The 19,167-nt window shown below is 44.1% G+C and overlaps 2 protein-coding genes across 3 annotated transcripts in view; both read left to right on the top strand.

Annotated features, from left to right (window-relative positions):
- Window positions 1-1,205: 1,205 nt before the first annotated feature.
- SNAPC1 (small nuclear RNA activating complex polypeptide 1) lies at window positions 1,206-10,782 on the top strand. 2 transcript variants are annotated; one of them, XM_067295091.1, is made up of 10 exons: window positions 1,206-1,371; window positions 1,887-2,046; window positions 2,845-2,985; window positions 3,480-3,584; window positions 4,550-4,708; window positions 5,172-5,246; window positions 5,877-5,939; window positions 6,934-7,075; window positions 8,265-8,348; window positions 10,276-10,782. In XM_067295091.1, exons 1-10 carry the CDS (start codon window positions 1,244-1,246, stop codon window positions 10,308-10,310), a joined length of 1,092 nt encoding a protein of 363 aa, XP_067151192.1. In that variant the 5' UTR covers window positions 1,206-1,243; the 3' UTR covers window positions 10,311-10,782. The 2 variants fall into 2 exon arrangements, with proteins under 2 accessions (XP_067151192.1, XP_067151191.1); XM_067295090.1 differs by having other exon boundaries at window positions 8,262-8,348.
- A 4,385-nt stretch (window positions 10,783-15,167) lies between these two features.
- SYT16 (synaptotagmin 16) overlaps window positions 15,168-19,167 on the top strand; it is a 112,424-nt gene continuing 108,424 nt past the window's right edge. The window contains exon 1 of the mRNA XM_067295089.1: window positions 15,168-15,224. Within this exon, the coding sequence (XP_067151190.1) occupies window positions 15,209-15,224 (16 nt within the window). The 5' untranslated portion in view covers window positions 15,168-15,208. The remainder of the gene's footprint in view (window positions 15,225-19,167) is intronic.

The following is a 19,167-nucleotide window of genomic DNA, read 5'->3' as shown; positions in this document are numbered from 1 at the left end:
AACTCAGCAGGTGCAGCTCTTCCCAGCAGCTGCTAAAACCTGTCCAGTTCATATGGAACAGCTCTGCTAATGCTTCTATTCCTATAATCAATGAAAGTGGCAATCAGCAGTGCTTGAAGGCAACAGCTGTTTAGCTGACATGGCCATTCATTTCCTCCTCATCTATAAAGGCAACTAAGGGTTGTGATTCTAGCAACCTTTTTGGAAATAAAGATTGAAAGATGTTTTTGTGCCTGACACATTGTGGAACTTAATAACTTTGTAGCAGCTGACAGTTTGAGTGCCTAGCTTCAAAGAGTGACCTCTGAATCAATTAGTTGATGCTAACGGTGAACTGGTTTGGAGGCTATCACAGCACTAGATCCAGCAACGTGTAAAATTCATTATGCCGTACATGGTTATTTAAGAAAGCAACTCACGTGAATTGTTCCATCAGTGGAAGAAAGCCTTGCAGTTTTGAACATCCACTCACTTAAAGTCATCACCTAATGCATCATTCCATCCATAGCAGCTATTCGATACCTTCTCTACACCTCTGTCTTCCTTCTGCCAGGACCCCCTCGGCACGGGGGGAATCTCCCGCAAGCGGAGCCCGCAGCCCCGTTCCTCCCCTGCACCGCAGCAACACCAGGCGCGCTCCCGCCGCCCCGTGAGGCAGCTGCACACTTACCGGCCGTACGGGCTCTCCGACGGGCGGGCTCTCCCGGGGCTGCCGCTACCTCTGACTAGCGGGGAAAGAGGGGAAGCAGCGCCCCGGGCCCGGCCCGGCCCGGCCCGGCCCGGGCGGCGAGGCCGCGCCCAGCCGCGCTACGTGCGGCGCCGCAGCCCCGGCTCCCCCCCCCCGCCCGCCGCCGCCGCCGCCTACGTGTGGCCGTGCATGCGGGGCAGGGGCGGCCCCGCTCCCCGCTCCCGCCATGCTGGCGCAGCCTGACGCGGCGCCTCCCGGGGGCCCAGGGGCGGACGCAGCGAGCTCCTGTCACCATCGCCCCCTCAGCGGGCCGGACGCGCCCTTCCGGGGGGGGCGAGGGGGCGGGTGAGGCCTCGCGGAAGGTCACCGCCGCGCCGCCCTCCGCCTCACGGAGGCGCCCGCACGGCCCTTCCCCCTCCCCGCTCCCCGCAGCCGTTAACGGGCCGAGGCGGAGCAGTGCGCATGCGCGGGCGGGGGGGGGGGGGAGGCCGCCGCGCATGCGCGGCTGTGTGCGGTGCGGTGCGGCGCGGCACCGTGCTCAGTGGCGGCGGCGGGATGTGCTCGGTGCCGGGGCTGCAGGCGGACTGCGAGGCGCTGCTGGGCGCCTTCCAGGAGGCCGACACGGTCCGCTTCGAGCGCTTCGCCGAGCTGTGGCGGGAGCGCCGCTTCCACGCCATCTTCTAGTGAGCGAGCGGCCGCCTCCTCGGCCCTGGCCCGCGCGGCCGTTACCGCCGGGGCCCCGGCTCCCCCCCACCGCGCCCCGCTGCGGGGCGTCGGGTCCTTCTGGCGCGGCTTCTGGGAAGGGTCTGGGCAGGTCGCTGGCGGTGAAGCAGCTGGCGCCTGTGTGGCGCGGGGGGGGGGGGGTCAGGAGTTGCTTTTATTTCGTGTATTAGTGATGCCTTCTTCAGTGCCGCCCTCGGGGAGCTTGGTGCCGTTCTCGGGATGTGAGATTTAAAACACGTGGTTGTAGGGCACTGCGTTTTTCACTCTAGATCCCATCTAATCCAGGGAACGGTATCCAGCACTGCCAGAGAGCTTAAGGCCTGGCCGCCTTTGAAGACTTGCCAGAACCTGAACCTTAGATCAACATGTTCCAAAATATCTAATGTTTATACTATTTCTGTGTTACAGACTTTCTAAAACCATAACATGCTTTATAGTCACTGACCCTAATGTACTTCCTTTGTGTTTCCTCTAGTGGTAGAATAAGAGCTTTGGAGAGGAATAAGTTTGCAAAGAAGGCTTTGGAACTGGCGCAGCAGTACTTTTTGCCTCCTTACGCTTTCCAGATTCGAGTTGGTGCTCTGTATCTTTTGTACGGGCTCTATTCTACGCAGCTTTGCCAGCCAAAGCAAAAGGTAATTGTTCTCGAGGTTTTTTTCTTGGAAAATACTAGATGCAAGGTGTATGGTATACTTCTAATCTGCTTTGTCTTCACAAACTGATACTGTATCTCCTCTCTCCTTGCTTTCTTAAAATAAAACCATTTTGAACAAAACAGTCCATTTGGAAAAGCTAACCTTGCAAACACCTTTGGGTCTGAGAACTTACATGGTGACTAATGTATTGTTTATATCTCCTAAAATTTTACTGTGGTGTTCTCAGAAGCCTCACCAAATATGAAGCTCTCCATTCTTCAAAAGTGAACAAGACTTTAGCTTTGAAAATGGGAACTGGGAACGTGCTCATCAGCTGTGGGGAAACCTCTGCTACATCCCCAGTTATTCCTTAGAATTTCAGCAGAATGAAAACTGACTAAATTAGTGCCAGTTCTTATTGACTAGAACCATATCTTGCAGTGAAGCTAGATTTTTAACTATAGCTACCCGTGAAAGCTGTTGTTTTCAGCAGAGCAAGGTTCCACAGGTGTACATTAAATAACATGACTTAAACATGGAGTGTGGAGAGAACTGTCATAAATGCATGCTTCTTGCTTAGTGCAGAAAGTCAGGATAAGTTTCAGGAGCATGTTTGTGTTTGTTAAGCTGTGCCCAGTGGAGTAGACCAGGAGAAATGGAAGGATGCGTAATATATCCCCTTGAGAGGGAAGCTTTTGGTCTTTTTTATGCCTCATAGAGACTGAAAGGGAAGTTGAATTCCTAAGCAGGTTTGAAATACGCATTTTGATATAACAATATACAATTCTTCTGTTGCAGATCAGAATTGCACTCAAGGATTGGCCTGAAGTCGAGAGGTTTCAACAGGATCTGATAGAGTCCCAGCATTATGATGCAGCATACATCTTTAGGAAACTGCGCGTTGCCAGAGCATTCCATTTCACAGCAATGCCAAAGCTAGTGAGTTGTTGCATTAATGACTTACTGTATTTAAAAGGATATCTTCAGTTTTCTATTGCTGACAGAGTTCAGCAACACTGATTCATTTAGTTCATCTTGGACACTGTGTTGAAAAATGCTACATCTTCCTTTATGTAACTAGGTATATAAAACAAAACCTAGAGGGCGTTTGAAAGTACCGTACCCTTCACTTAATAAAAATATTTGCTGTTGAAAAAATATGTTTAGGTTTGAGGTACCTCTTAATCTGTGGGAATTTCAAACTCTTGAGTCTGAGTGCTTGATTAAATTCTTGACTAGAGAATACAAAAATGTTAATTTTGAAAGTGCTGACTCTGAGCACTTGATAATAAAGTTATGTATTATTGTCGATGGGATAAGCATATGCCTTCCAGCATCTATTGACTGCTGGATATGCAGTGAGAATTTTCAAGAGGAGATGCAACTTTAATTTTACTATTTAAGTTACGAAGCATTGTCTCTTCTTGCTTTAGTTAAACTACAGAACTAAGAAGAAGATCCAGGAAAATGAATTTAAAGAAGAGTTTAAGGATCCAAGTAACCGAGTAAACAGCCTCATCACTAATGATGTACTGGAGGTATAGTAACTTTTAAACTACTGATCAATCATTGTGTTTTTCTCTGTTGTCCAGGAGTTAATTGTCCCAATCAAGTCTTCTGTAAGTTTTCCTTATGGTATGCATATTAGGGTAATCTGTGCCAGCAAATTTACTTAGCATCTTAGAAACATGGCATTTATTTTAGAAGACCTGTTGTACTTTTTCAGCACCAAAATGTGCGTTAGTGTTTTGTAGGCACCTTAATATGGTCTAAAAGGGAAAGGGACAAATGATCAACTGTCACTTAAGCAGAGAAAAATGGAAAATGGGTTGGGGGGAGGCAGAGAGCATGTTTGTTGTGATACATCTGCAATTTGCAGCTGGAGACTAGATGCTTATGGTAATAAAAATTAGTTATCTGCAAGGTTGTCACCTTCTCTAACCTTTATTTCTCCTTTTCAAACTTGAGTTTAGTATATAATACATTTTTTTAAAAAGTAGTATTTTAAGCAGGATATAGCTTTTTATGTTGATCATTATAAGCTGGTTGTAGATCTTTACTTCCATTTTTTTTTCCTGCTTGCAAAGATAAATTGTCAGTACAGATGAGTACAGAATGGTACAAAAATCAGTAATCTGTGAAATGATGGGGTGAGAGATGCAAAATCTCTCCTCCAGAAAGATGAGAACAGATACCAGTATGAGAATGGAACCTCTGTGAGCACTAATCATCAGTGTCACTGAGGCTTCCTTCTTAGTTTAAATAATGAAACAAACTCTGTTTTCCTTTGTTTTGGTGGACTGATAGGACAGTGCTAGGTAGCAATATTACTAGCTGAAACTGAACAGTTGATACTAAGGGGCTCCATTCATAACACTCCTGCTTGTTCAGTAGTTTAATGCTGTTTTTCTTCACTGCGGACTAATTTTGGTTTTCTGCTGTAACCTTTTTTCCTGAAAAGCTTTTTCTGTTTGTTTTGTGGTGGTGGTTGTTTTTCTTTTAGGAACTGATGAATATTCATGACCACTATCAGAAAATGAAGTGTGTCATCTCAGCTGACAAATCGCAGCCAGACAAGGCCCTGAGCTTGATAAAAGATGAATTTGTGGTTAATCTTAAAGATATAACTTTGGAACATCAGGAATGGCAGCAGAAGAGAATGGTAGGTTATATTGACCATTATGCTGTGACAACTTAACACTTTACGTGAACTTGTAAGAGCTGGCTGATTTAGCTTGATGACATCCAAGTGTACTTTGTAAATCTGAGACTTAAGTAAAAAATTGTAACACTGAAGACATGGAATAAGTAAAACATTAGACAGACATATGGGAGTGTTCTGGGTATCGTGTATGTGATACTGTCTCTCTAATAAAGTAAATATGTACTGAAACGTAAGCCTGGTAGAAGTGGCTTATGGGCAATATTGGAATGAGTGCATTAAGTACCTCTGTTGCACTTATTCTGGGGTCAAGCAAGGGCCATGGTACTGTAGCATGAGGTATGAAGAAAACAGAGGTATGTGGTTACTTTAATATTTGTTTTGTTTTGCACAGTTCTTGGATTTTTTTTTAACCGCCTTGTGTATGATAGAGATTTAAAAAAAATCATCTTTTTTTTCCCAGAAATTATTCTTAAATGCTAAAGAGGCTGATGAAATACCAAACGGAAAGGAAGAAGGGACCTCTGTAGCATCAGAAGTAAGAAAAATTATCTAGTTTACCACACTCTGCAGACAAAAATCTGTTAGTTTCTCAACCTCAGGACTTGATAGTATCAAAGCAAGTTATAGTAGTAGTGGAGTTGGGTTGGGCTTTTTTGTTTCTATTTTTATTTTTTAATTGGGTTGTTCTCATATTAGTATTCACTACTAACATGGCTCTTAGATGCTTATAATAAAAAGCTATGGTCCCTTTCAGGTAAGGAGGGGAAGTAGCTGTATCTTCTTGGCCAAACTCCTTTATGGTTCCTCCTGCATTTTGAACTAAGTGCAGTATTCACTAGTTATGCCACAAAATTCTCTAATGTTGTACTGTCTTCTCTTTAAATACCTGCTTATTTCAACCTTGAATTCAAGTAAGATGTGAAATTTCAAATTTCAGTTTTTCTCCTGCGCTGATGAAGGCCATCAAAATTATGCTTTGCCTTTTTTTATGAAATTTGGATTACTTCTTTTCTTTAAATGAAGCATCAATTCTGCAGCATTTGTTATAAAATTACAGCTTCAGTAAGATATTGCTCAACTAATTTCCTAATTTGATATTGCCTTTTAATATTGCTATCATAGATTGTGAAAACTTTTTCTAAGAGATTTCTTTGTTTCTTTGCAGGGTTCTGAAAGAGCAAATGCATTGGCTAAGATCAAGTACAGATCCTATTCTGCAGTTGTTGAGGTAAGGTATAAGATTAGATTATAGGGATGTGTTTTTGTTTTTTTTTAATAGTTGTAAGTACCAGCTTAACATACAATGGATCAAAAAAGAATGAGTTAAAATTGCACTTGAATTCAACTTTTGAATGCTCTAGTTTCCCTGCTGAACACATTGGGAAACCACAGAGCTTTTATTTTTTTTATGTTAGATTTATGGAAACAGTGCAGTTAGGTATGAATAAGCAGATTTTTGTTTTAAGTCTGAAATTGTCTCCACTTGGGGAATTTTTGTTTACAAAGCTTTTTTTTTTTTTTTTTAATGTCAATGCACCATTTTTTAAGTAGATGGAATAAAAAATTTAGGAAAATATTTGAAGTGTGTGTTTGCTTAAATCCCATTGACCTTGAAGCTCAGATATTGGAGGCTCTGAAGACTCTTGGGGGTTTAAATTCACTTGGCAGTTCTTGAAAACATTGTTTCAATACTGCTAGTTTAGAAATGCTGTTGAATTGTCTTTTCAATAGTGGACCTATGGTAAATGTTACGTCTTTTTTAGTTATTAAAATCTCATTTGAATATACATTGTTAAATGAAACAGCTTGGGAACGTACAGCAGTCCAGCCTTGAAAATGGGGGGTGATACTGTTCCCTAGGTATTAAGCAAAATATGGTAATAAAGGAAAGAGGCCTTATGACGCAGTAGTTCTTGGAAGTCTTCCTTTTGGTTGCGCACAGTGATCCGCAACATGAAGATGTAGAATGATGAGAATAGGCAGTGGTTTGAAAATAAATGAATGTTTCAATATCTGAATTTAAACAATACACTATTAAACCGTAGGAGGGCATTGTCCTGTTAGGCTGAAGCACCGTAACCAGTAAGAATCCCCCCACTCCCTGACATCTGAAGAAGTTGACGCTTTAGTCCTTGCTGACTTGTAAACTGGGTGACACGCAGTAATGTGTGGCTGTAGCAGTTCAGCTTTTCTTATCGCTTATAAATTTGTTTGGGTTTTAGGCCTCTAAATCCAGAAGACACCGTCAAGTAAAACTAGATTCTTCTGATTCAGGATCAGATTATGGGAAATCTCAAAGCAGAAGTAAAAAAAACAGTAAAAGATCACAGGCGTCCAGGAATAGAGATTCTGCGAAAATCCGAGGTATGTCTTCATTGTCTTGGTGAATCTGAAGATACTGCAAAAGTTTGTCTGCTGCTTTGCCCTCTAAGGTAGCTTGGTTAAATTTTGCTGTCCATCCACGGAGGTAGAAGATTAAAGAAACTGTTTGTGATGCCCCTGTCATAATTGAACCTGCCTGTCTGTTTTTCACAGTCTGGCTGGGTAGAGAGAGAGTGCATGCAGTTTATAGTTAATCTGAAATCTTATACGTAATCTTCAGAATTTTTCTTTGGAAAAGCAACTTAGCTACTTTGCTAGCAGTGTAGCAGTGTTTTAATTCTTCGTGTTGCCATACAAGAAACTTAGCGGTGATTAAGACATGCATCTAACTGTTTCTCCTGTTGACAGACAGGCTGGTCTTCATAAGAGTAGAAGCAGGCTGACAATTTTGTAGTTAATACATCCTGGTGGAATGCAAAGTAAAACCCACTTGTCTCATGTCTGTTCCTGGTGGGCTCTTGAAGGAATATCAGTTAATATTTTTGAAGAGAAAATAATATTGATGTCTTAATGACAGTGCTTTTTAAGACCAGTAGTTGCACTATTACATCAGTCATTCCCTTTACATCTGACACTCGTTATTTATTCTGTCTTTTGTTACTGAAGCTTTTAATACTTCCAAGTGAATTGAAACCTGTCTGATGTTGACAATTGATGCAATTTCAAAACTCTTTTCTAATTGTTTTCTTAATACTGCAATTATTACATCCTAGTTGTTCAAACTTTTGATTAGTTTACAACTAGACTTAACTTTGTCCTTCTTGACAAAAGTTTTTTATAGTCCTGTGACTCACTGTTTCTGACTCTGTTCTGTAATTTTATTTTCTTTCTCCTGAAAAGTACTTTATCATTTTAGCTAGGAATAAAATAAAAGCAATTTTAAGAAGCAAACTTTTAAAAACAGGTACAGGATCCTAATTCCAATATTTGGGCCCTTTTTTTCTCATTTTGAAAATGTACCCTGGAAGAAAAGACTTTTAACTGCTTGTGCTCTGTATATTTCCAAGTTATCTGTATCAATATAAGAAAAGCACCGAGATGACTCTGTATGCGGTCAATGAAGGCCCTTGCTTAATGCAGTCAGAAAAAGACTGCAAAATTTTAACATGGAAATTTTTGGTGTAGAAGCAAAAGTAGATGATAGGTTTTTTTCCTATCAATCTATCAGCAGGTGAGATGCGGACAATGAAGGAAACTGTTACTAGGCATGTTGGGATGCCTGTAATCACAGAAGAAGATACCTCAGATGAAGAAGGTACGTTTGAAATTCTAACAAACTGGAGAGTTGTTTTTAATAACTCTCTACTGTTCTGTATATTTCTGCAATGAAAGCTGATGCTTTGGACCATGTTTTGCCAAGGCTAGGTTTGTTTTTTTAGCTTGTATAGTGGTAGAATTGCATGAAAATTGAAGCTTTGCCCTGAGGCTTTTTTACAAGCACACAAGTGATGACGCAATACTGCAAGTCATATGCTTTTTCTACATAAACTTCACTATAGTACGTTCAGAGTTAAAACTGGTCCAGTTAAAAGGAGACTTACTCTTCTATAACATAAATCTGTCTTAAAGAGTTCCAATATATAATATTTGGGAAAGTTACTTTCAGTTGCTCTCCCACCTGCTGAAGATGCCTGTTGATAGTAGCTCTGAAACTTCTGTAACCTGCACTTGAGGTCAAAGTAGCCCTTGCTGCCTTCACCTTCATGGGAATGAGGGAGCGTAGAAGTTTTCCCTCTAGCCTTAGGTTCAGCTGGGCAAAGCTTCCAGGTTTAAGTTCCAAACTAGTATATGTACAGTAATAACTTCCTTGTCTATATTAGAAGTTGTCTGACATAGTTGTAGAATTCTGGGAATTGAAACAGAAGAGTGATGACTTTGCTATCACTTGTATGTTACTGAAAAGAATGTAATTTTTGTTTGGAAGTAGTTGCAAGCAGGCTTCTTAAAGCTGATGATGGAGTTACTCTATGGAAGCCACCAATGCATTTAGTAAAAATTGAGATGTTAGTTGAGCTTGAACTGATCTGCAGCTCAGAAGCTATAGATGGGTGGGATTTTTTTCAGTATTGCTTGAGGAGAACATACACTGAGAACAGAACACCATGGAACAGACACTGTCCAGAGAATGTTACGCATCTTTTATCTTGAGATACCTCATTCAGCAGTGCTCTGGGCAGAGGCTGGGGCTCTGCTTTGCAGCCATGTCTCCTTCTATACTGATAGTGTTCCTCAGACAGGAGCTGGCCAGCTAAAGGCATGATTTCCCTTGGCAATTCCTAGCTAGTCTAAGACTGATGTGTCTTGCTTATGTAGTGGAAAGCAGACTTGATAGACCAAAGAGACTGGTTCTTAGCTTGAAAGAATAGTATTTTATTAGGTTACCTGAAGGAGACCAAAGGGTTAAGTACAACTCCTGAAAAGCTTTAATGCCATAGACATGTGAGGAATATATCTTTTGGAAATGACTTTCTATCCCAAATTGCATGTAAAGGAAGGATGCTTCATATAAGGTAGCATGATAAGAACTGTTAAACTAGCTTTATAGTGAGGTAGCACATTTGTTTGCTCTTTTCAAAAGCATGAGGGCATCTTGTAGTACTGAAACGAGGTTACATCCTCTGATCACCTTAGTCAATTGTAGACAGTTTGAAAGCGTTCGAGTTTCAGATGGTCAGGTTGAAAGCATAATAGTGCATTTAATACTGTACTTGAATTGCTTACGCTTTCTTCAAATTGTTGTGGACAAAAACAGTTTCTCTCTAAATCAGGGATGTTCTCAGTTTCATTGAATAACTACCCTAGCAAATTCTGAAGCATTTACAATACTCCTAGGCCATCTCTTTGGGTATCGAGTGTTTGTGAGTATTTCATGTGTGAAATTCACAGTGAAATCTTAAAGGAGTTCATGGGAAGCAGAAAGGTGCTTATTTAAATAAGCTTTGAAGTGCAGTATTTTGTTCATCAATGGAATTTTTATTGATATTTTGAATGAAATCATATGCTATAGAATCTGGAAAGATTTTTTTCATATTAAAAGCGATGGGGAGAGGGGTTAGAAGGGGTTCTCAAGGGCTCATCTAATTCATTTCCTTTACTGAGTAGAATTAATTCTATTTTAATCATTCCCATGAGGCAAAATGGATTGAAAAGCTTGTCAGAAAAATCTCTTTATTTCCTTTCAGAAGTACCTCTCACCAAGAGGAAAAAAAAGCGTTAGAGGATCCAGTTGGAGAAGCACTAATGTGAATTTCAGTGACAAAATGTAAATGCCAGAAATAACAAAGTGCTTGTTTTGGATACCTTTGAATGTGTGCACAAGAAATGGCTGGGACCAGAACTACAGGTGACACTGGAATACTGATAGTGACTGGTATACCTTAGTTGTCTAGTGGTAAAAGCACCTGATTGCTTTGAGGAAAGGCAGTGCTTCTTGTGGGAGACAAAGTTGCTGTGCCCGTTTGAGATGGAAGGAGAGAGAAGATGGTTGCTCCTTTTATTGAGCTTGTACAATATGAGTAATCATTTAGAACTCGGGTTGACTTGCAATGATGTTTTTAGCAAAGGCTGGTAAAAGAACTGCTCACAAAATATTTACTGATATAAAACATGTTTGGAATCTTTTATCTCTGAACATAAAATTATGGTTACTGACTGTTTAAGACTAGTGCAATAAATTATTTTTCACAGAGTTTACTGCTCCCTTTCATGGTGTGCAACTTCAGCAATATTTATCACTCTTAGATCTCGCAGGTGTGGGATATGCAGATCAGACTTTGTGATAAGCCTTTTTATTGTACTCTGTCTCCGGTGGGTCTGGTATCGTTGTATATGTGAATGAAGAAATATAACATGCATTTATTCTGCAGATGACACCAAGCTGTTTGAAGGTAGGACTAGAATTCGGAGTGATCTTTACAGATTGCAAAGGTGATGTGGGAGAACTGGGTGTGTAAATAAACATGAAGATCAGTACTGAGAACTTCACAGATACAGGATGGGGAAGTGATTGCTAGGCAACAATAACAGAAGCAGCAAATAGACTGAGAATCACAAGTTGGAGTATTTTCTGTAAACAATAGCAACTGTTGGATTTAGACATTGTCATTCAGCCCTGTAAGGCTGTAGACTCAAATAGCTCCTTCTAACCCTGATAATTCAAGAAGAATGTTGATAATTATTCTCCTTGATATTTTCTCTAGTTGATCAGAGTTGTAAAAAGTATGACCTATCAAGAAAGGCCAAAGGAACTGACGTGTCCTCATCTAGGAGAAGTACAAAATGGAAATATGAAAGGTTTTGAATATAAAAAGGGCCTAAATTGAGTGAATTAGTTCGGTAGTATGACTATCAAGAAAGGCCAAAAGAATTGAAGTGCTGTTATCTAGAAGAAGAAATGCCAGGTGGAAATATACAAAGGACTTTGAATATAAAAGGGGCCTGGACTGAGTGAAATTTGTTGGATAGGGTAAGGAGGAATACGCTTAAATGACAAATGGAATTAGATTAGACGTTGGAAAAACCCTAATAAACACTAGTGTTACATTCAGTCTTGTTTATGGGCAAAGAGGAAATGCACCTTACTATAAAGCTAGAAATTTATTGTTCAAATAATGGAAGTCTTAACAGTCTAACCCAAGAGTCATTATTAGACCAGATCTAATTATCACAGAAAAGGAAGACTACCTCTATACAGAAGAAAATCTCAATAGTACTAACAATGCAGTTAACTATGAAGTGTCTGTATGACAGTTTTTCTACCCCTTTTTCCTGGTGTAGTGTTCACCCTTCTACTGCTCTTCCAGGTCCTAAGATTGTTGGTTCAGTTGGGGGTGTTTGTGGGTATGGGTGTTATGGCGAATAATCAGTGCTTGGAGTCCTATGCTAAAAGGAATATGATGTTGATGGCTGCTTCTTTTGTCTTTTTCACTTCATAAATAAACTAGATAGAGAAGTTTCAGCTGAAACTTCTCTAAGATGGATGTATGACTGACTGAAGAATCCTATTCATAGGACAGTAATCACTATTCCTTGGCAAAGCTAAAAGATACTCCCGAGTAGAGGCTTGAATGAGTGCTACGCAATGTTTACAAGTACAATGTGGGTGATGAAGAGCAGAATACACTTACAACACAGGTGACATCAATTTAGGAGCAGTTTACATGGAAGATGTTTTCAGTGTTATTTTTATTCTAATAACTGGATAAATAACAATGTCTAACTAAGTAAAGGCAAATACAAAAGGCTGCACTTGGCAAGGACGGATACCAGCTAGGGAATGCTTGACTAAGCAGCTGTTTTGCAGATAAGGATCCTGGAGGCTTTTGCAGCCCTCAGACTTAAGGTGGGCTAGCAATGTGGGGGCGGTTTGAAATATCCCAAATGCCATTACAGGCAGTGGTGATGTATATGGTGTACAGTTTGGGGAGCAGGTAGGCCTCACCTCTGGAAGAATCGGAGAATCCTGAAAAGGGCAACAAAAAGAAAACAGACATTGTGGAATTTAGTCTGGAAAAGAAAAGGTTTGAGGAATCAGTGTAAAAGTCTTTCCAGTGACGATTTGCACAGTTATATAAAATGTGTTTATACAAATGGTGATTAATTGTTCTCCATGTCCACAGAGGTAGAGCTACCAGTAATCAATTTGCAGCAGTACAAAGCTACTTAACTAAAAAAAATACTCTTTATTATTTTATGAAGATAGGTAGGTCCAGTAACTAACACAGGAATCACTTTCACTGTATGAGTTCAAGACAAGGTTTAAAAAAAGTCATGGTTTTCTGTGGTAGACCTGGTTCTGCCTTGGAAAAGGGACATGGACTAGAGCACACCTGGAGGTTCCTTCTAGTCCTATATTTAAATGCTTCACATAACAGTACCCTGTACAGACAATTTATATTCTCTCATCACACATACATAGTAATAATGTTCTACAAATGATGCAGCTCTTTTCTGACTTTTCTGGTACGTTTCATTTTGAAATTCATCCTACCTCTGGAATTGTCCATTCATGTTTTACAAAGCTTGCTGCCTTCCATCAGTCAGCTCAGTTTTCTGAAGAGTTTTGTGGAACCCGCATGAGCTGCCAGCATAGATGGAGGAGCATCAGTGTTCACTGCAAAAAATCTTTTCCTTGGCTGAATTAAGTGCTTACTGCTTCTGCTGTCTACAAATGATAGGGGTGATTCATAGGTCATTGCACCATATGTGGGAAATTTTGGGATACAAGAACAATTGTGTCTGAGGGGAGGAAAAAAGGTAAGCAACCAAATAAGTTTTTTACAGTTATTTTTGACTGATCTTCTAAATTTTGTGTGCTGTTTCCTTCCCCTTAACTTTGAGACTGTGAGCAAACATAGACCCACAGATAGCTATTGCAATGTCTAGTATTATATGCAGGCTACTTTGTTTTCTGGATATTTTGGAATTCTTTGCTTGGACTAAATAAAAGTTCAGAGCTCTGCATCACTACTGTAGTGCACTTCAGCTGGAGACTTGCAGCAGCCTGTTGTGGAATTGGGAAACATTTCTCAGCAGCTTACTTCTGGAGCGAGAGAGGGGGAAAAAGAAAGGGAGTGGCAGTTTCTATGCTGGTTACTGGTAGTAAGATACGGTCCTGGTTGCAATGTGGTGGAGATGGACAGTCTAGATAGCTTGAGTGAGTGGTGCTCTTGGCCCAGTTCTCAGGTACTTTGCTGCTCTAAACTCTGTGCTGCTCCAACTGGTCTGCTAACCACTACCTTATGACCGATCATATGTAGCTTGGGACAACTGATGAGGGCTGCTGCCCTCAGCTTTTCTGGCTTGTGCACTGTGCATTGGCAGCTGAGCTACTGGTAAGCCAGGAGCTGAATCGCCACTGTGGATATTGCTGTCTTCAAAGGTAAAACCATCGCTCAAGTCAGCTGCTGGTTTGTGGAAAGCTTTGTTGCCTTTGCCCTGGGGCTGGAGTGAGCAGTTCTGGGAAGTGATCTCATTGTCACCCTGGGAGTAGTTGTTAATTATAGATAACTATTTAACATCAGTGTGGATGTATCTGTGCTTGAGGGGTCCTCCTAAATGGATCTGGCTTCCTCGCCCCGCTTTCAGCTTTTGCCTCCTATTTAGGCACCAGGTGAGGCCTGTTAGCTGAGTGCTTCCCTCCTGCAGCTGTGTGAAACCGGACACTCGGATGTGGAACTGCAGCAGCTCCACCAGCTACGAGGGGTAGAGAAGGGTGCTAAAACTCCATCCTCTTTGTGGCGTTTCAGGGCTTGGGTCAGCTTGTCCATGCTAGGTGGTAGTTAGAGTGCAGTAGAAACGTACACAAAGCAAATGTATTTTGCGACAGCTTGAGCTTTCTGTAACAGACCCCAAACTGCTTCCCCTTTAGTCATAGAAATGTAAACCTGGATGTGGGAGATTATCTGAGAGGGGGGGTTAACACGTTCCTCTACAAAAGAGCTTTGTGCATGCGAGGGAAAGTGAGGTAGCCGTTGATCTTTAGCCTTAGGTGCAGGCTCAGCACAGCCTCTGCTGCGTGCAGGCTGCTGCTTGGCACAGGAGTGCTGAGAAACTCCATCCAAGCGCCGGTGCAGTTGGCTGTAGGGAGACCATACTTTATGTTGCTACTGACAGGTCAAGAAAGTCCTGAGGGACTTGCGTGCGAAAAGAGATTTTTTTGAAAGCGCCCAGAATTTTGGAAGGCCTCGCGATGATGGGTCCAAGCCGACCACCCTCCCCAGTCGCGTGCTGCGAGGAAGGCGGGGGCGCGGGTGAGGCCGGGGGGCGCGGGGGCGGCGAGCGGGCGGCGGGGGTGCGCAGATGTGGGTTTTTGGGGGGGGGGGGGCGGGGGGGCTGTGCCCCGGGCAGGGCTCCCTGGCGCCGAGGGGCCAAGGCCGGGCCCGGCTCCCCTCGCCCGATGGCGGCGCCGGGGGCAGGAGGGGGCCGGGCTCGCCGAGGCGGGGAGGCGCCACGCGGGTCAGCGCGCCCCCTCCCCTCCTTCCCCTCCTTCCCCTGCTTTCCCTCCCCGCCGGCGGCGGCGGCGGCCCGGGCCGGCTCCCCGCCTCGCCGCGGCCGCGGGGCTCCGCCGCCGCCATCGGGCGGGGGAGCGCGGGCGGCCCCGCCGCCGCCGCCGCCATGGCCGCCGCGGACAGTAAGTGCGGGCGGGGGGCGGCTCGGTGCGGCCGTGCCGGGCGCCGGCACCTGCCCGCGGCGCCGCTCCGCCGTGGCGGGGCGGGCGCTGGGCCCCGGGCCCCGCTCCCCGCGGCCGGGCCGTGGCGCTGGGCCCGCCCGGGGTCCGGGGCTGAGCCCGCCCGTGCCCGCGGGGCCCTTCGTGCGGGGGGGATGGGGGGCGTTTCGGGACCCGGCGGGGCCTTGGGGGGCGCTTGGGGGGCGGGCGGGAGCGGAGCCACCTCGGCCCTCCCCGCCGGCCCTGCCACCACTGCCAGGCCGGGGACCCCCAGCTCCTCGGGCCGTGGGGCAGGCCCACCTGCACGGCCCTGTCTGTGGGGCAGGCCCACCTGTATAGGGCAGGCCCACCTGTGTGGTCCCATGCGTGGGGCGGGCCCACCTGCATGGCCCTGTCTGTGGGGCAGGCCCGCCTGTATAGGGCGGGCCCACCTGTGTGGTCCTGTGCGTGGGGTGGGCCCACCTGCATGGCCCTGTCTGTGGGGCAGGCTCACCTGCACAGTCCTGTTCTTGGGGCAGGCCCACCTGCATGGACCTGTTCAGGGGACAGGGCCACATCTGTGGTCCCATGCGTGGGGCAGGCCCAGCTGTGCTGCTTAGGTGTGGGGCAGGTTCTCCTGTGCAGGGGGCAGACCCACCTCTGTGGTCCCATGCGGGGGGCAGGCCCAGCTGTGCTGCTTAGGTGTGGGGCAGGCCCACCCATGTGGTCCTGTGTGTGGGGCAGGCCCAGCTGTGCTGCTTAGGTGTGGGGCAGGCCCACCCATGTGGTCCTGTGTGTGGGGCAGGCCCAGCTGTGCTGGATAGGTGTGGGGCAGGTCCTCCCATGCAGGGGGCAGGCCCAACTTCACTGGTCAAGTGTGGGGCAGGCCCACCCATGTGGTCCTGTGTGTGGGGCAGGCCCAGCTGTGCTGGTTAGGTGTGGGGCAGGTCCTCCTGAGTGTGGGGCAAGCCCACCCGTGTGGTCCCACCTGGGCCGGGGAGGAGGCATCCACCAGGCGCCCAGCTCTCGGCCGGCTCTGCCTTGGCAGGCGTCAAGAGCAGTGCGGCGGGGGCCGGAAAATGCATCCGGGTGGGCGGGCGTGAAAACAGGGATGTCTGGTTTTGTTCTTCCTTCTCCTCATCCAGCAGGAGGCCTGGCTGAGGTGTTGAGGTGTGCTGTAGCGGGCTCTCCTGACATGTGAGGTGCATTGTTTGGAGGGTGCCCCCTTCCTAACCTTGTTTTTCATAGTCTGGATTTTACAAGATACTAACAAAGAACAGATAATCTTGTAATTATGAGAGACAAGTCTGCTTCTCACTGTATGTCTGTAAACTTTTGACTCAATGGGACTCTGAGTTGTTGGATCTTCTGACCACACCATGATGCAAATAATCTTAATCATCTTCCCTTTGTTGATTGATTTGATTATGTTGTTGCATAATGACACATACTGCCCTGGTTTAAGTCTTGGCTGCAGTAGTGGTACAGCTGTATGGAGGGCAGATATTTCTGTTAATTGATTCAGGTCATAGCAGTGATGAGTTAAAACCTGAATTGGTACTGTTAGCCTCTAGGGTTGAGGTCCCAGTATTTTCCTCCTCATTTATTGCACAGACGTCAATACTTATTGAAGATTTCTCAGTTGATTGTTCTATACCCTGGAGCCTGACTGGGAGAAAATAATCGTGGGAGCCTTTAACAGATATGAAGATGATATATAACAATTTCGAAGTAGTCCAGAGCAAAATTATAGGCTTGAGCTTTTCAAAAAGATTTAATTCAATGGGGAATCTAATTTCTCCCATTTGTCACTTAGAGATATTCACTTGTGTTTGCTTTTCCTTGTTTTCTTTCAAGAGTGTGTCCCTAAGGAAAGATGATCTTGGGCAAGACCCAGATTGAAATGACACGCAAGTCATTCAGTACTTTTATGGAGGCCTTTGGAGAACTACAAATTTACCCGATTTGTTCAAAATAATTGTATAACTTTACCTAGCAAAATCTGTCCTTTCATTAGATCCTCAGAGCAGAGATCCAAAGGCAGTAAGGCTAAGTACATAATTATCATCAGTTTATATTTTATAACGTTTTACAAATTAATAAAAAATACAGTGTTGGCTGCTCACCACTATATGTGCTGCACAAATATGAAATGGGTAATTATAAAATATTTAATTAATTAGAAGTCCTTCTGACTCAAAAGGCAGTAGAGTTATGGCTTTGTTCCTTAAACACCACCTCTCCCCCCAAATCCTTACAGGAGCAATCATTTGTTTATTGCGGCTCTTTCCCTGGTGATAGGATCAGGCTCTTTAGACTCAGTCCTTAGGCTGAGTTAGTCAGTGGGAGAAGGGTTTCCTGTGATTTTTATATCAAAGGAACAGGTTCTTCCTCTCCCTTATTTACCATCTTCTTGACGATTGTCATGCAAAACAAACACTGACTTAGTCTACCTAGTGAGGCATTTTGTCCTGTGCGCATTGGTCAAGTTTTAGAAGATACCTGATCATTTAAACCTTCTTGTGTGATCTATAGTAAGATGAGGGCTTTGTAGGTCAAACTTTGATTATCCCAGAGAAGTCTATTGTATTTTTTCATCTCAAATTTAAAAATTATACAAAACTCTCAAGCTAAATATATCTTCCACATAAAGAGAGAGGTATGACTTTTTCCTCCTTTTACAATGTCTCTTGTTCTACAGTAAGCTCTAAGAGAAAGTGTAATGAAAGGTCATGGAGATGACAAGTTATAGCCACTAAAATAATAACAGTTATAAAGAAAACTGCTGATTTCTCTTTCATTGTTTTTCTTGTGCATGCCAGTTCACTTCATTTTCCAGTTTCAGAAGGAGAAGAACCTTTGAAAGTTGTTAGCACCTCGCTTGTCCTTAATTTTGAACTATTAAAGTAATTACTTTAGAAAGGAGGAGAATTCTAGAGCACAGCCTGGGATAATAGAAAAAGTAAAATCACTGAAATTGTCCACAGAAATGTCTTGTAAGAAAAGGATGGCGGAAACATAGCTGCCGTCTTTCAGTTTGTGCGAAGATGAGAAAGAAACTCCGAGTGCGTGTGGCTTAGTGTCCCTTTGGCAGAGGTGTGATAGAAACGGGAGTTGGGCATTTCCCTGAGAAGAGAGTGTAAAACTCAGGACCGTGAGTGGAGCTTCAGAACAGGATAACCCTATAAAAGAAGCTTCTGAGCTCATAAAGCTTCGCTGGATGTTTCGGCGAGCTGTGTGGATAGTCTTTTTTTTTCCTCTGAGGTTACATGGTTAAGGAGTGGGGATGGCTGAGCTCCCACCATCCCATCCCATGCTGTCAGCTTCAGGGGTGGCACGGGGCGCTTGGATCAGCCATGTGGACAGACTCTCCCTAGCCTAGGGTTAGCAGGGCTGAGAGGGTGGAGAGTGAGATTTCATTTCATAGGTTATAACTGTAAGATCAGACCTGGTGCCCTAGAAGATCTGCATTCTTTCTAGTGAAGGGGAATTCAGGGAGTCTTTTTCTAGTATTTTAACTTAGTCACATTATTATCTTTTCTTCTCTTTTTATAAGTGCAAGGAGATTGAACTAAGACAGCAGCAAACAGCAAATTAAAGCAATTACTTATGGTGCTGTAAATTAGCTCCTCATAAGCATAACCCATACCAGGGGTGGGGTTCGCTATAAAGTATGATCAGGGGATTGGGAATGTTGAAGTGCTACTACGTTGTTGTAAGTGCAGTGAGGCAGCCTAGAGCCATTTGCATTGTCTTACGGCTTAGTTGCTGAAGCTCTGGCGTGATCAGCATTTCTCAACCTGCTCGGAGCTGAGCCTTGCTTGAGGAAGTTGGAAACGTTTGTGCTACCCTGTATGCTGTTCCTTGTAGTTTCTTCTCCATTTTGCTGTTCTAGGGCTGCCACTGCCTCCTTCACTGCCAGTCCAGA

Source organism: Apteryx mantelli, chromosome 4 (assembly GCF_036417845.1).
Source record: "Apteryx mantelli isolate bAptMan1 chromosome 4, bAptMan1.hap1, whole genome shotgun sequence".
Lineage (NCBI taxonomy): Eukaryota > Metazoa > Chordata > Aves > Apterygiformes > Apterygidae > Apteryx > Apteryx mantelli.
The sequence above is the reverse complement of the archived record's forward strand: the minus strand, read 5'-3'. Positions and strand labels throughout refer to the sequence as shown.

What these genes read in the sequence shown, in the direction of transcription:
- SNAPC1 (XM_067295090.1), top strand. Translation starts at nt 1,244, where the DNA reads ATGTGCTCGGTGCCGGGGCTGCAGGCGGACTGCGAGGCGCTGCTGGGC. An exon ending in CGCTTCCACGCCATCTTCTA is followed by an intron (nt 1,372 to 1,886) that starts GTGAGCGAGCGG and finishes TGTTTCCTCTAG; the next exon opens with TGGTAGAATAAGAGCTTTGG. An exon ending in TTTGCCAGCCAAAGCAAAAG is followed by an intron (nt 2,047 to 2,844) that starts GTAATTGTTCTC and finishes CTTCTGTTGCAG; the next exon opens with ATCAGAATTGCACTCAAGGA.